This window comes from Callospermophilus lateralis, chromosome 6 (genome assembly GCF_048772815.1).
Source record: "Callospermophilus lateralis isolate mCalLat2 chromosome 6, mCalLat2.hap1, whole genome shotgun sequence".
Lineage (NCBI taxonomy): Eukaryota > Metazoa > Chordata > Mammalia > Rodentia > Sciuridae > Callospermophilus > Callospermophilus lateralis.
The window spans coordinates 140618227-140634046 of record NC_135310.1 but is presented as its reverse complement, the minus strand read 5'-3'; the positions used below and the strand labels follow the sequence as shown (position 1 = coordinate 140634046).

Here is a 15820-nt window from a genome sequence, read left to right as displayed (position 1 = left end):
CTCCTCCTTCCTCCCAGCGGGAAAGGGAGGCGATGACAGCTTGCTGATAGTTCTGGGAGGGCCTCCCTCAACAGCTGCTAACTCCACTCGGTTGCAGCACCCCAGGTCCTTCGGCCTCTCTCGCTAGAGAATGAAAAAGGGTCACGTCATCTCGCAAGCTACCCATCCCAGGTGGGGGGCGGCGCGCTTTAACGGCAAAATTGCAAGGAACGGGTTCTGCGGTGAGCGTTTGTGCTACTCTTTCCCCCTCCCTCCCTCCAACGCACACAGGTTTAACATCTTGTCTTTCAGCCTCTCTCTCACTCTCTCTGCTCCCCCACCCCCTGACAAGTAACAAAGAGATCTGCTCCTCCCTCCAATACCTAGAGAGTGGATTTGAAGGGACTTTCGGTGCTCCGCGTCTGCGCACGCGCTCCTGTGAATGCACCTGGGTCGCCGGCGGTCTCTACCTTGCCTTGCTGCAGTATTTAGGCGTGTCCCTAGCCCTTCTACCCGCAGCAGCAAGTCTGGGAACTCCAGGCCGCCTCGATGGAAAATAAGAATGTTCTCTGTGGACCGGACGGTGACTGCCCTTGGAACCCATCCCCTTATTTGACAATGGATGAACCAAATCCGGAGAAGGGGAGAGCCTGGAGTGTGATTTTAAATGCGCTATTGCGGAACACAGCTTTTGTGAGCTCTTTGTTCCTCCGACAGCCCCGCCTCTGGGACCCCACCCTTATTCTACCCGCAGGATAGTCCACGCTGCAGGGCCAGCCACACCCACTCCATCATTTTCTAGGAACAAAAGCCAACTGGATGGGTGGAGGGGGTCTTTGGTACGGCCTGAGAGTGGACTATTGGAGAGGGTGAGGCAGAGCTCAAGGGACTATAGGGGATCTCTCCACCCCAGGATGCTGCCGCCTCAGTGAAAGGGAACCAGTGACCCTCCACAAAGACAAAGGAGAGAAGAGCGATGCTGGGGGGCGGGGCAAGGGTACCCCGAAGCTCTAGGGCAGAGTGTTCGGGATTGCAGTCAATTGGACCTCAACATTTTATTACATTCGACTTTATTCTGGGATCACCCGTATTCCCCTAAGCCTCCATGGTACAGGGCGTCGGCTCCTGGAAAGCTGCTGGCCTCCAGTGTTGGGAAAAGGGGCATTGGCTAGCTAGGGGAACGGCTCGGGGCCAAACTGAATCGGCAGCCGAGAGGAAAGAGCAGCCTGAGGCGCCTCAGTACTCCCACCTGCTGGCACCCGGAGCACCTGATGGTCTTTCCACCTGGTCCAGTACTCCCTCCTTCCCATCCTGTGCTAGCTCTCTCCATCCGGAGCCTGCCGCGATGGGTAACCACGCGTCGCAGCCCTCCGGCCACCGGCTTCTTCACCCCCTCCCAGTTCCCGGTGCCTAGCTTCTCCCGCTTCCCCCAGCCCTAGACAATGCTGACGCCCCCACCCTACTCCCAGGAGACCCCACCCCTCTGCGGATCCTCAGGCCCGCGCTTATTGGCCACTCGCCCTTAGTCCAGCCCCCCGGACCGTCCCTAGGGCTCGGAGCATTACGTCAGCCAGGCCTGGAGAGCCGCAGAGTGAAGGGGACTGGGGGGACTCGGGCTGGGGGCGCGGTCTACGCTGTCGGCCCCACCCTCCCTACATAAAAGGCCGAGCCCGCGGGGCCGACGCTCTCAGCCCGTCGGTTCCCGAGCGCTTTCCTGTTGAGCTCTTAGTAGGTGTGGAACCGGAGTACCGACAGACTCACAGACGCAGATCAGAGCCAGCGAGAAGTTAAGAGGCACCATGCGGGAGATCGTGCACATCCAGGCGGGCCAGTGCGGCAACCAGATCGGCGCCAAGGTGGGCGCGCCGTTGGGGAGGGGCCCAGGCTGGGAAAGGGACGGGAGCTGAGCACCCCTCAGTCTCTGGGCGCGGTGCTGTCCTAGGCAGGCCCGGAGCTCGCCCTAGAGCCAACCTTCCCGGCTGCTTTGTGTTGCCGAGTGGGGCGTGGACTCGGAGGCGACTTTCTGGGGGAGAGGGGTCTCATTCATTTTTGTTGCAATTCGTCTGGAATTCCGGTCGTCCTTGGTCTTTCTTTCCTGTTTGCTACTTGGCCAAGACACGGCTGTGTCAGCTGGACTGTGTCACCGGTCTGCGGGAGGGGCGCGGACACGAGGATTGATTTTTGCTAGCCTGAACTAGAGTCGAGCTGCGGGGGAGGGGCGGAGGGCGATTGTTTCACGGTCCGAGGACGTGCTTTGAATCTAAAACCACCCTCTCAATTCTCTCGCTTAGCCACTCCCTCCTCCCCCTCATCACCGCCTTGTAGTCTAGCCTCCTGCGGCCATTCTTAGGGTGACTCTGCAGAGCTTCGTCGCGGTAGTTGACCTGCAGTCCCTGGCGTAGACTGGGACTACGACCCCTACCGCCCGCTGCGAGCAGCTGTTCGCCTGGGAAACGCCCAGTTTTAACTTTCTGACCTTGCAAAATACAATCCTTGTGGCTGTGTTCTGGGTCACACCGCCCTTTAAGGTTTCTAAAATGTTGGATGTCAGAACTGAGTAGGGGGCTTTTCAAACTGTGAATCGCGGTATCTCTTTGGGGTCGTGTATGGCTAAATGCAACCTTTTTCTCTCATCAGTTTTGGGAGGTCATCAGTGATGAACATGGTATCGACCCCACTGGCAGTTACCATGGAGATAGTGATTTGCAGCTGGAAAGAATCAATGTGTACTACAATGAAGCCACTGGTAATTGTCTTATCCCCCACCCCCTTGCCGCTGCCCCCGCCCTTTAGTTTTGTACCCCCTCTTCCCTTTTCCCTGGTGTGGCTGCAAGAAAGGGTGGACTAGCCCGTTTAAGATATTTACTCTTTCACTGGGATGGGCTCCCCTGTGCTACCAAGCCCTTTGAAAACCTGGTTGTGGGTCCTTCTTTGTTTGGGGGCAATAGCAATAGCGTGAAAGAAGGAAGGTGGTATGGAGCCCTTTTCTACGGGCAGGTCTAAGTCAGCTCTTATTCCCTGCAGGTAACAAATATGTGCCGCGGGCCATCCTGGTGGACCTGGAGCCTGGCACAATGGATTCGGTCAGGTCTGGACCATTCGGCCAAATTTTCAGGCCAGACAACTTCGTTTTTGGTGAGTGCCTGGCATGGCTAATGACGTGAGAGACACATTTTAAGCTGGGCAGCTTAAATTTAGGATGGAGAATTGTGACTGTTGGAGGAAATGCTTGAAGAAAGTCCAGTTGTGTGCCAACTGAGCTTTAATATAGGTATACAAAGCATTTGCCTTTCAACTTCTAATAGCCAGGTGTCCTAGGCATCCTTACTTATAATTACATCCATAACCAAATATTTTAATGCCTGGCCATTTGGTGATAACACAAAATAATCTTATCTGATCACTGACTCATTGGTCTATATTAAGGGGTTTAAGGCAAGAAGGAATTTAATCCAATTTTCAGTGACTCAAGAATTCTTTTTCTCTCTGGCAGGCCAAAGCGGTGCAGGAAATAACTGGGCAAAGGGCCACTACACAGAGGGAGCTGAGCTGGTGGACTCGGTCCTGGACGTGGTCAGGAAGGAGTCAGAAAGCTGTGACTGTCTCCAGGGCTTCCAGCTGACCCACTCTCTGGGGGGAGGCACCGGCTCAGGCATGGGCACCCTGCTCATCAGCAAGATCCGCGAGGAGTACCCAGACCGCATCATGAACACCTTCAGCGTCATGCCCTCGCCCAAAGTGTCAGACACGGTGGTGGAGCCCTACAACGCCACCCTCTCTGTCCACCAGCTGGTGGAAAACACAGATGAAACCTACTGCATCGACAACGAGGCCCTGTATGACATCTGCTTCCGCACCCTGAAGCTGACCACGCCCACATATGGAGACCTCAACCACCTGGTGTCAGCCACCATGAGCGGGGTCACCACATGCCTGCGCTTCCCTGGCCAGCTGAATGCAGACCTGCGCAAGCTGGCAGTGAACATGGTGCCCTTCCCCCGCCTGCACTTCTTCATGCCGGGTTTCGCACCCCTGACCAGCAGGGGCAGCCAGCAGTACCGCGCCCTGACGGTGCCCGAGCTCACCCAGCAGATGTTCGACTCCAAGAACATGATGGCCGCCTGTGACCCGCGCCACGGCCGCTACCTGACCGTGGCTGCCATCTTCCGAGGCCGCATGTCCATGAAGGAGGTGGACGAGCAGATGCTCAACGTGCAGAACAAGAACAGCAGCTACTTCGTGGAGTGGATCCCCAACAACGTGAAGACGGCCGTGTGCGACATCCCACCGCGGGGCCTCAAGATGTCCGCCACCTTCATCGGCAACAGCACGGCCATCCAGGAGCTGTTCAAGCGCATCTCGGAGCAGTTCACGGCCATGTTCCGGCGCAAGGCCTTCCTGCACTGGTACACGGGCGAGGGCATGGACGAGATGGAGTTCACCGAGGCCGAGAGCAACATGAACGACCTGGTGTCCGAGTACCAGCAGTACCAGGACGCCACGGCTGACGAACAGGGGGAGTTCGAGGAGGAGGAGGGCGAGGACGAGGCTTAAATTCAGCACGTGAAGCAGGGTAGGGAAAGCTGAGAAGGAAAGCGAGGGGGTGGGGGGCTTACCTGTGAAAATACCTTGGCAGTTGAAGGAACAAGCATGGTCTGTCTTAGGTGTGTGCGCCAGTTCTCTGGTGCTCTTCGCTGTTGCCTGTCACTTTTTTTTTTCCTTTTGTAATATTGATGACATCGATGTAACAGTCAAGATATTTCTGAGCTACTGTTGTAATGGCTAAAATCACATAAAGGTTTGTGTCTTAATGGTGTCCTCTTTTCTTTCTTTTCCTTTTCCTCTTTGGGTCCTTTATTATTTTTAAATGCACCTTTTCTGGACACAATATATTAATTTCTTTTAAAAGGATAAGTAAAAGCTCAAATGCCTTTACTCTTGGTATGGTAAAAATTCAAGACACAGTAGTCAGGCCTTACAGGAGAGCTCAGCCTGAGTTTTAACATTCCTTTAAGAATATACTTTATTTGTTCAGAAGGTGCCTAATTGAAAGCACAAAAAGTGTATTATTATCAATATTATTTTTCTTATATCCTCTTAAGAAATATTCCATGTTTTCAAACCTTTATTTCTTTCTTCACACTCAAACACAAATCTGTAACCTCTTTCTAAACAGTATGAAATAAGTATATATTTACTTATTTCTTAAATTTGTGCACTTATTGGAAGTACTGGAGATCACACCCAAGGCCTAGTGTCTAGACATGCTCTACCAGTGAGCTATATATACCCACAGCCTAATGGCATATCTTGAAAAAACAGAGCTTTTCTAATTTACATGGATAAATAGCATCCATTATGTAGTTGTGCCATAGTTTACTTAGCCGGTTCCTAGCCAGTGTACATTCAGGTTATTTATACTTTTTTTTCTTATGAGTGAGTAATATTTGCATATATCCTTATGTATGTGTGAATAGCTATCCTGGACATTATCATGAGTGGGTTTTCTGTCAGTGGGTGTGAGATACTATACATTTTTAAGTTAATGAAATCACCTGTACTTGGGAACAGGTTTATAAATAGTTGATAGATTCATTCCCAATTAATTTCTCCCCAGCAATCATACATATACTGTATTAACAAACTTTGTGCTTAAGTGAACTTCTTTTGGGCTTGAATGGAATTATAGATGCTGGATTATTGGCCACTTTTAAGTGGGCAAGCCAAAAAAAAATTAATAGTTCATTGCATTTTTACCAGAGAGATTTGGAATTTGAACCCAAGCCTGACTCTGGACTCTAGTTCAACCATTGAAGAAGCAAGCTATGGGATTTCAGGGATCCTATGGATTTTTTAGTAACATGTTTTTATGGGGTAAATTGTCAAAATGGTGTTGATACTCTGCTTTCATCTGGGCCAGTCAGTTGCTCATTTATCAAGACAATAAGGTTTAAGATTTTTCTAGTTTTAGGTAAATTCAAAATTAGAAAAAATGACTTTACATCTGATATGAACATAATGAATTTTCACTAAAAAAGAGGCTGAAATATTACTTGAAAACAATTCTAAAGAAAAGTGTGAGCAGTATCAGTCTAAATAAGTTTAGAAAGTGTGAAAATAAGTTAATTCTACCATATGGCTCCCACAAATGGAAAAAACTTGAGTAAGGAATGAGTAGGGTCAAACGGGTCAAGAGCTAGTGGCTTCAGCTCCAATTTTCTATATTTAATGGCAAACTGGCAGGTGTCATTACTACTGATCTGTGTAAAGCTTCCAACAACTTCATTGAAGGGTGACATTGGTTTTAAATACTCTGAACACTTAGGGTAGCTGCCAAGACTTTTGGACCAGTCCTTGGCCACACATTCCCTACAACCCAGGAGACCTTGGAGAAGAGAGGAGATGGTTGCTGCCAAGTGCCTCTTGTCATATTGGAAATGTGCTTCTCTTTCCCACCTCATGAGGCAAGGACAGGCAGGTGCCAGCCAGCCATCCTGCTCATCTGTCAGCACTCCCATGTCTACTCCGCTAGAGCTTATTTTGGCCTGATGGTGGAACAGTGGTGCCGAACTTACCCTTTAAACAGATGCTCTGGGATCTAATGTAGACTTTAAGTGCCTACTCGGGACAATAGTTCAGTGAGGAAAATGCTCAGATGTCTGGGTTAAAAGACAGTATTTTGGAAACATTGGTTTCCTTTGCTGTTACCATTATTTGGTGGTGGTGCTGGTGGTAATGACTACAATGGTGATGGCGATGGTGTGGTACTGTCATGGTGGGGGGGTGTTTTTAACAATCCCTCCCCTGAATGCAAGATTCAGAGTTGGGGTTTAGGAAGGGGGAGTTGGAGTCACCTTGAGATTATCTGAGAAGAAACTAAAATCCCAGCATGTGCCATATTGGTCGACATCTCTATATCAGCCTGAGGAATGACCTAATGATAGATTTCCTTTTTCATCACTAGAAGTTTACTTAATAGTAATTGGAACCTTCAGAGGTCCTCTCATTTACCCTTTTCATCGTGTAAGCAAGGATGGAGGGTCAGAGGCTTCTAAGATTCCCAGGACCTTTTCTGTACAATTCAGGTCTTTGATTCTTTGGGCTCTTTTCTCTACAGCAGCTTTGTGCAGGCCCTTTATACCAAAAGGCCACATGAGGACTGTGAAGATGGGAAAGATGAATTTTTTTGATTTCAAGGGGAAATTGAAGAAGTTTCTTGTTCCTAGATGAGCTGGACTCAAACAGTGCCATAGCAACTAAAGGATCGTGTTGAATTTCCTGGTTCTAAGATTCCACATACATGTGCTCTAATGCAATATGGTTGCAAGAGGAATATATTCTGTCTGTGTGGTCATTGTGAAAGTGAATAGGAAGTTAGTGAAAACCAGAGACCAGCATTTATACATCCTCATTTTAGTTAAGATGTGTCCTGTATACCACAGGTGCTTGACATCTCCTCTAATACTGATTTCTTTCAGTAAACCCCAGTAACCCCTCCGAAAAAAGATTTATAGTCATTTTTTTTCTTTTAATTGAGATAATTTACATACCATAAACATTCTTGTGCTTGGAACACAGCTTAGTGCATGCACAAGGCTCTGGTTTCAATTCCCAGTACCAAAAAGTAAAAAAATAAAAAATTCCCTACTTAATCTGGTATCAGTCAATGGGTTTTAGTATATTTGCAGAGTTGTGCAACCTTTGCCACTAAAACATCACCCCAAAAAGAAACCCCATCCCATTGACAGTCACTCACCACTCTTCCCACCCTGGATTTGCCTATTCTGGACATTTCATGCAAATGGAATCATACCATTTGTAGGCTCTAAGATCTGCTTTAATTTTTTTAACTTTACACATTGTTTTCCAATAATCACTCATATGGTAGTATGCATCAATATTTCATTCTTATGGTTGAATAATAACATGCCACTGTATGGCTAGACCACATTCTATTTATCTGTTCATCTGTGGATGGATATTATTCTTAATAGCCACTTTGGGGCTATTAAGAATAATGCTTAGGCTGGGTTGTGGCTCAGTAGAGTGCTTACCTAGCACAGGTGAGGCACTTTGATCCTCAGCACTACATAGTAAATAAATAAATAAAGTTATTTTGTCCATCTACGATTTAAATAAATAAATAAGAATAATGCTGGAGCTGAAGCTAGGGATATATAGCTCAGTGGTAGAGCACTTCCCTAATATGCTCTAGGTTCAATCCTCAGAACTAAAACAACAATACTTCTATTAGCATTCATATAAAAGTTTGGTGTACATGTATGTTTTCATTTCTCTTTGGTATGAAAGTAGGAGTATAACTGCTGGGGTCACATGGTATCTATGTTTATAATCATATTGACTTCTACCTACGGATGAACACACACACACTTCAGACTTGTCCCAAGATGGAATAGAGGTTAGGCAAGCATTGGGCATTTTGTACTTGTGCGTTAATAAAGATTCTTAGAACTGTGAAGTCTTAGAAATGGAGATCTTTTAATGTCACTTTACAAATGAGAAGGCCCAATTCAGTAATGGTCCCAGGTCATTGAGGCAATTAAGGATAATATTCAGCTGCCACCAACAATGATGTTTGATTATCTGTTCCTTTCACTTAGGAGGAAAAATGTTTGAAGACACATAGCTCAGTGTAGGTGCACAATATTTGTCAGTATCCCCGTATGTCTCTGCTCTTCCTGTTGCTGCTGGTGGCTGTCACCCTGGAGTTCTGTGCTTGCAGGATGATCACTTTGGCCCTGGTCATGCTATCTAGGTTCTGGGAAAGAAGGAGGTGGAGAGGAAGGGTAAAAAAGGTCCCTTCTAACTGAGTCAGCCTCCTTTGAAGACCTGTGGCAGGATCTCCCATGGGCTCCTGCTTGCATTTCACCAGCCACACTTTTCCTTGAGGGGAAGGGCTGAGTAAAGTAGTCTTTTAGCTGGGTACATAGTCCTTCCCACAATTTCCAGCTTCTGTTAGGAAGAGACATGGGGTGGTAACAGCAGTTTCTTTCACAATTAAAATATCTAAGAAGAGATGTGATATTATGAAATGTTTATTTGGCCTTCCTCCCTATTTTCCGGCCTACAACTGTTTAAATCCTTGGAATCTTCTAAGGTTCTTTTTTTTCATGCTAATGAGTTGACTGGTGGCTGTTGGTCCCTAAATAGCTTTTGAATAGGGACTGATTACCAGAAAGGTGAGGATTTTCAGCCAACCTCCAGGAAGAGAAGACAGGCTAATATCAGTCATGCCTATGTAATCCTCCATAAAAACTTAGGGATACTGGGTTTGGGGAGCTTCCAGATAGCCCTGAGCACATGAAGGTTCCTGGAGGTGGTCATCCAGAGAGAACATGGAAGCTCCATACCCCTTCCCCATACCTTGACTTGTACATCTCTTTGTCTAGTCTTCCAAGTTATCCTTTATAATAAATTGGCAACCAATTGTTTCCCTGAGTTCAGTGAGATGCTCTAGAAAATAAGTTGAATCTGAGTAAACAACAGTGGGAACCCACATTTAGAGCCAATTGTTAGGAAGTGTAAGTAATAACCTACTGCTTGTAACAGGAGACTGAAGTGGGGGCAGTCCTGTAGGAGTGAGTCCTCAACCTGTGGGATTGGACGCTATCTCCAGGTACAGAGCATTGACAGAGAAAACATATCACTCTAGTTGAGCACAAATGAAATTACATTTATTGGGGGCTAATTAGGGTTGCAATCCAGAAAATCACAGATCCAAGCAGTCTTTAAAATGTGCTCTGAGGTTGTATAAAATAGTGGTCATATTTTAAGTTTAAAACTGGCCAAGAGGTGGTGGTTATATTATTCGCTTGTCAGGAACTGTGACTAGTATTCAAAAGAACTAAGTTGTCTTTTGTAAGAAAGGGACTGTGTTGTTTTGGTCTACTGGTGATTTAAGGGAAGCACCGGGTTTCACAAATGGTTAAGGAAAGCTAGCATATTGCAGTTTAACCCAGTCCAAAGGTCAGCATCCAGTCTGGCCGCCCCTGGAAAGGTTCAACTTTCAAGGTCATATCTGAGATCTGTTTAACAGTGGTTTCACAACCCCATTTTGAGTGCCCAAACCAAAGTTACTCCTTTTTGATGGCTTTTTCCCTTGACAATAGTATCAAAATTGAACTGAATTAGAGGCCAACCGGCTGGTCTCTGCTGCAGTAACTGCTTACTTGCTGGTGAGGAGAAATCCCCCACACAGTTTGGGGTCACAGAAGTATTCTGTGTTGATAATGGTGTGAGAGTGCAACAGTAGTCTACTTTATGCTTTGAACGTAGTCCTTGCTGCTCTGACACTGTAATTTATTTTTAAAATGGACATGTTTGTTTCTCTTCCTCTCTCCCTGCTCCTCCCTAATCTCTCCCCCTCCCTAATCTCAGGGGAAACAGGAACAAAGTAATCCAAACTTTGGGGATGGTTCCTAAAATCTTAGAAATGACTATCTCTCAAATTAACAAGTGAATTACACTGGGCGTGGTGGCACTTGCCTGCCATGCCAGTGGCTCTGGAGGCTGGGGCAGGGGGAATCTCAAGTTCAAAGCCAGCCTAAGCAAAAGCAAGGTGCTAAGCAACTCAGTGAGACCCTGTCTCTAAATAAAATACAAAATAGGGCTGGGGATGTGACTTAGTGGTTGAGTGCCCCTGAGTTCAATCCCTAACACTCTCCCCGCCCCCCCCAGAAAAAAATATAAACATTCAATAGGTCTGATCATTCAAAGATAAAGCTTTGGGTCTGGGGATGGTAGCTCAATGGTAGAGTACTTGCCTAGCAAGCATGAGCCCGAGTTCCACAAACAGCATGTTGTGGTTTGGATATAAAGTGTACCCCACAGACTCAGGTGTTGAAAGCCTGGTCCTCAGTGCCAAAAGGTTCAGAGGTAAGGCTTTTAGGAAATTATTGGATCATGGAGACTAACTTCATCAGTGGATTAATCCATTTGATGGATTGTTAATTTTAATGGACCACAGGTTGGAGGGAGTAGGTTACTAGGGCATGCCCTAGAAGGGTATATTTTGTGTCCTTCCTCTCTCTCTTCCCTTCCCGCCTGCCATTAGCTGAGTAGCTTTCTTTATCATGAGGTTCTGCCTCACCTTAGGCCCAAAGCAGTGGACAAGAGCCCAAATAAATCCTTCCTCCTTTAAATCGTTTATGTCAGGTAATTTGGTTATAGCAATGAAAAGCTGACTCACAAGCAGCACTATTAGAAAAACAAAGATCTTAAGAGCAAACTTAGTACCTAAGTGAGCCAGAATCTAGACACACAACATGACAACTTGTGCTTTCACTTAGCTATCTGGGAAGGTAGACACAATTTTAGGATTTCAGCTTTCAGAAAAGAGGAAGTGACAGCCAGGCACAGGGTACACATCTATAATCCTATAAACTCAGGAGGCTGAGGCATGAGGGCTGCAAGTTCAAGGCCTGCCTTGGCAATTTAGTGAGACCCTGTCTCAAACAATAAAAATAAAGGGCTGGGGATGAGGCTCAGTGGTAAAGAGGCCCTGGATTCAATGCCCAGTACTGGGGTGCAGGGTGGGTGGGGGGAGGAGACACAACTTTTAACAATGCCTACTATGTGCTGGGCATATTACTATAGATTGCATGAAAATCTTGACTATGTCATTTTTTTTCAACAATGTCAGGTTTGAACATTGGGACCCTTTAATGGGTTCCTTTGTTTTAAATTCCTCCATTAAATAGAGTTCTTAATATCCGCCCATAAAGAGAATTGATGACATGAAAGATATATAGTGATAAGAAAGTAACAGCCATTTATATATCATTTGTTACTTGTCACATTTTTATCTCATTTAATTTTCATAGGAATATTGTACAGTGTAGGAGCTTTTGATTGCATCCAGCAATCAGTTTTAAATTGCTTACAAAGGGGTTGAAGTGAGGGGCTGGGTAGTGCACTTGCTTAGCATGTGTGAGATACTTGTTTCGGTCCTCAGCACCACATAAAAATAAATAAAGATATTGTGTCCATCTACAACTAAAAAAATTAAAAATAAATAAAAAGGTGGGGGCGGGGTGCTGAAGTGAAAACTATTGGCTTGCAGAATTGAAAATTCCAGGGGCAACATCTAAACTATGCTCTCATTACTTCATCAGCACTTGTTCTCTCTTGATCAGCCTCTTGGCTTTGCACTCCCTTATTCGGGCGTCCTTCTTTGCCAGGATCTCCCCACATGGCAGCCACTTTAGGCTCAGGCCACCCTACTGCTACAGAACCTGAGAAGGACCCGGATTGGCCAGAACCTGAGTCATGCTCATTTCTGAATCAGTCCCTGTGGTCAGGAGAAAAGGGAAAACAATTGACCAGCCTGGATCATGTGTCCTCCTATAAGGTCCATCAAGAAGGACAACTGGTTGGTAGTCTCATCACTTAGGGAACTAACTGTTCCTAAAAGAACTCAGGCTTAGCTTAAGTGACTCGTTCCAGAATCATTCAGCTCTAAGTAGAGGACTTGGATAGATACCTGGGTTTGCAATATAACACCAAAAAAAAAGGACCACAGCCAGTTATAATGGGATATCCAGAGCAGCTGCTGCCTGCAAGGGCTTGATTCAGAGTTAAGCAAATCGTTATGGGCTCCGTCATGCTGAGAGGCTCACATCTAAATTCAAGGTTCTTGACCATCTAGCTTATTCCTTACCTTTCAGTATTTTTTTGCGGCTTTCTGTATGAATCCTGCTCTAAAACTAAAAAATACTGTGCTTCCTAATTCTACAAGAATGTAGAAGTGGAGCTGCTGTAGTATGGATCTGGAATGTTTCCCAAAGGCACATGTGCTAAAGGCTTGATCCCCAGTGTGTGGTGCTATTGGATGTGGTAACCTTCAAGAGGTGGACCTAGTGGGAGGAAGTTAGGTTAGGAGGATGTGATCTTGATGGGGATGTTGGGACCCCAGCCCCTCTCTCCCTCTCTCTCTTTGCTTCCTGGCTGCCAACAGGGGACCAGTTTCCTCTACCATACATCCGGTTTCCACCAGATCTATTCTATAGCAGCTCTTCTTTGCTTCTGCATTCTTATAGTTGCATTGTATTTCCACATATTTTGAAAATACATTGTTGTTGTTTTTGCTTTAAACAGTTATCATTTTAAGAAACTGAAAACAAGACAATAGTCCACATATTTACCCAAATAAATGAAGATACTCATCCACGATTTCTTCCCCCTGAAAAACTTCTTTCAGTTTTCTTAGAATGCACATCTAGGGGTAATGAATCTCTCAAAACAAAATTTTCCCCTTGGCTTTAAAAGTCTTTATTTTGCCTCATGTTTGAAAGATATCATCACTGGATATAGAATTTTAGGTTTTCTGTCAGCATTTCAAAGGTGCCATTCTATTATCTCTCTTGCCTTCTGTTAAGAAGTCACCAGGAATTAACAACTTTATTTTCCTGTATGAAGTGTTGAATTTTTCTTTCTGGTTGCTTTGAATATTTCCTTTCTGCAACTACTTCTCAGCAGTGTTAGTATGATATGCCTTGGAGTGGTTTCCTCTGTGTTTATTCTACTTGGGATTCACTGAACTCCTTGAATCAGTGGGTCTTCATCAAGTTCATAACATTTTCTAATGTGACTTCTTTAAACATTTTCCCACTGACTCCACTTCATTCTGGGATTCCAATTACATGTATTTTGTACTTTTTAATGTGGTCTTACTGCTTACTGATCTGTTTATTTTGTGGACGGTCTTTCTCTCTCCTTTTCTGTGCTACAAGTTTTTATTATTATGCCTGCAAGTTCATTGATCTGCAGTGTCTAAACCTCTGTTAATCTCATACAGGGCATTTTGCATCTCATCTAGTATATTTTTTAGGAACCATCCATTGAACCCATGGGGATTTAACCACTCAGCCACATTCCCAGCCCTTTTTATCTTTTATTTTGAGACAGGGTCTTGCTAAGTTGCTTAGGGCCTGGCTAAGTTGTTAAGGCTGGCTTTAAACTCACGGTTTTCCTGCCTCAGCCTCCCAAATCACAGGCATTACAGGTGTGAATTACCATGCCTGGCTCAACTATTGTATTTTTAATCTCTAGAAGTTGTATTTGAGTCTTAAAATTCTCCATTTCTCATCTCTGGGTGTTTTCTTCTGCCTTCTTGAATATATGGTACATATTTTTAGTAAGTGATTCAAGGTCCTTGCCCCCTAATTTCAACATCTCTGTTATCTCCAGGTCTGTTTTTATTGATTGATTTGCTTTCTGGTTATGGGCTACATTTTTTTTGTTTGTTTGTTTTTGTTGCTTTGCAACTTGATTGATTGATTGATTTACTTTTGTGGTGCTGGGGATTGAACCCAGGGCCTACCACTGAGTTACACCCCCAGCCTGCTTTGCAACTTTTGCTCAGATGCCAGACATTGTGAAGCTTATATTGTTTGAGGGCTAGATTTTGTGATAGTCCCTTAAAGATAAATAGGATATTGCTCTGGCACACCATCACATTACATGGAATCCGTGGATTCTTTTGAAATTTGCTTTTAAGCTTTGCTGGGAGAGGGCCAGAGTAGATTTTTGGTCTAGGGATCATTTAACTCTACAGTTAAAGGCAATGCCCCAAGCATCAGGAGGTGTCTTCATTCGAATTCATAGGGGAACACACTCTTCCCAGCCCTGGCAGGGATCTAGGAATTGTTTGGTCTACTGCCTTCCAGTTGTTCTTTCCCTATTCTCCTGTAGTTTCTTTGTATGTGCATATCAGTTCTCAGCCATGACTGAAGAGGAACTCTCCTCTTATCTCTACTGCTCTGTGAAGTTCCTTCCAGTCTATATTCTCCTCTGTGATTCTTGCTGACTTGGGCACTCTGCATTCTCATTTCTGTCTTTTCAACTCAATAAGGCGGTGAAACTGTACTTGGGTTCCTCCTTCCTGCTGCCGGGAAACTGCTTCCAGATTATGTTGGGGGAAGTCAAATGGCAACCGCTTCTGTTTTCCTCAGGGTTTGCCACCCTGCGTTGCCTGAGAATCACTGTCACTTGTACTTGACCCAGCGTGTGAGTCAGCTTTTCTCCCTGTGACCAAAATACCTGACAAGGACCACTTGGAAGAGGAATAGTTTAGTTTGACTAAAGTTTAGTTTGGTTCCAGAGGTTCAATCCATGCTTGGCCAAGTTCATTGCTCTGGGCCCAAGGCGAGGCAGACTATCATGGCAGAAGGGCCTTTGGGTGACCCCTCACATCCAAACCATAACACCCAATTTACTGGCTGTTTGGTAGAGAGGCTAAATTTCATCCCCATTACTCCATCTTGGCTGAGAGCAAGTCCTCTCTCCATTTCCTTTTAAGATATTTCTTTTTTTCTTTCTTTCCATCTACAAACTCTCTAATAGCAATACCTGTACAGTTTATTTGCTTTTGTAAGACTTTTAGTCTATACTTCACTTAGGACTACTTTGTTTGTTTTTGACCTCTTTCCCAAGTTCTTTCACCTTTTATTACAGACCTTTCTATTTCCCAACGATCTCATTTCAGGGTTTTTCTAATTTATTTTTCTTCCACCTATGTTATCTTTCCTTTGATTTTTTTAAAAAGGTCTTTTTTTTTTTTTTTTATTCTAGCTTAACATTTTGTCAGTTTGGATCTGTTATCTTTCTTTCAAAATTTTATCATGTATACAGATATTCTTCTAATTTTTCCTGCTTTTATTAACAATTTCGAATGGGATCGGATCCTTTTTGTTGTTGATGTTGTTTCATGCTGGGGATTGAACCCAAGGCCTCGCGCATGCTAGGTAACTAACTACTCTACCACTGAGCCACCTCCCCAGGCCCTGTCGCTCCTTTTTAATTAAAATGAATTTTCCTGTAG

At 45.1% G+C, this 15820-nt stretch overlaps 1 protein-coding gene across 1 annotated transcript; it reads left to right on the top strand.

Annotated features, from left to right (window-relative positions):
• The first annotated feature begins 1579 nt into the window (after positions 1-1579).
• On the top strand, positions 1580-4790 carry LOC143400908 (tubulin beta-2B chain). The gene is made up of 4 exons (XM_076857873.1): positions 1580-1835; positions 2617-2725; positions 3004-3114; positions 3473-4790. The coding sequence occupies exons 1-4, from the start codon at positions 1779-1781 to the stop codon at positions 4531-4533; spliced, it is 1338 nt and encodes a 445-aa protein (XP_076713988.1). The 5' UTR covers positions 1580-1778; the 3' UTR covers positions 4534-4790.
• The last annotated feature ends 11030 nt before the right edge of the window (positions 4791-15820 follow it).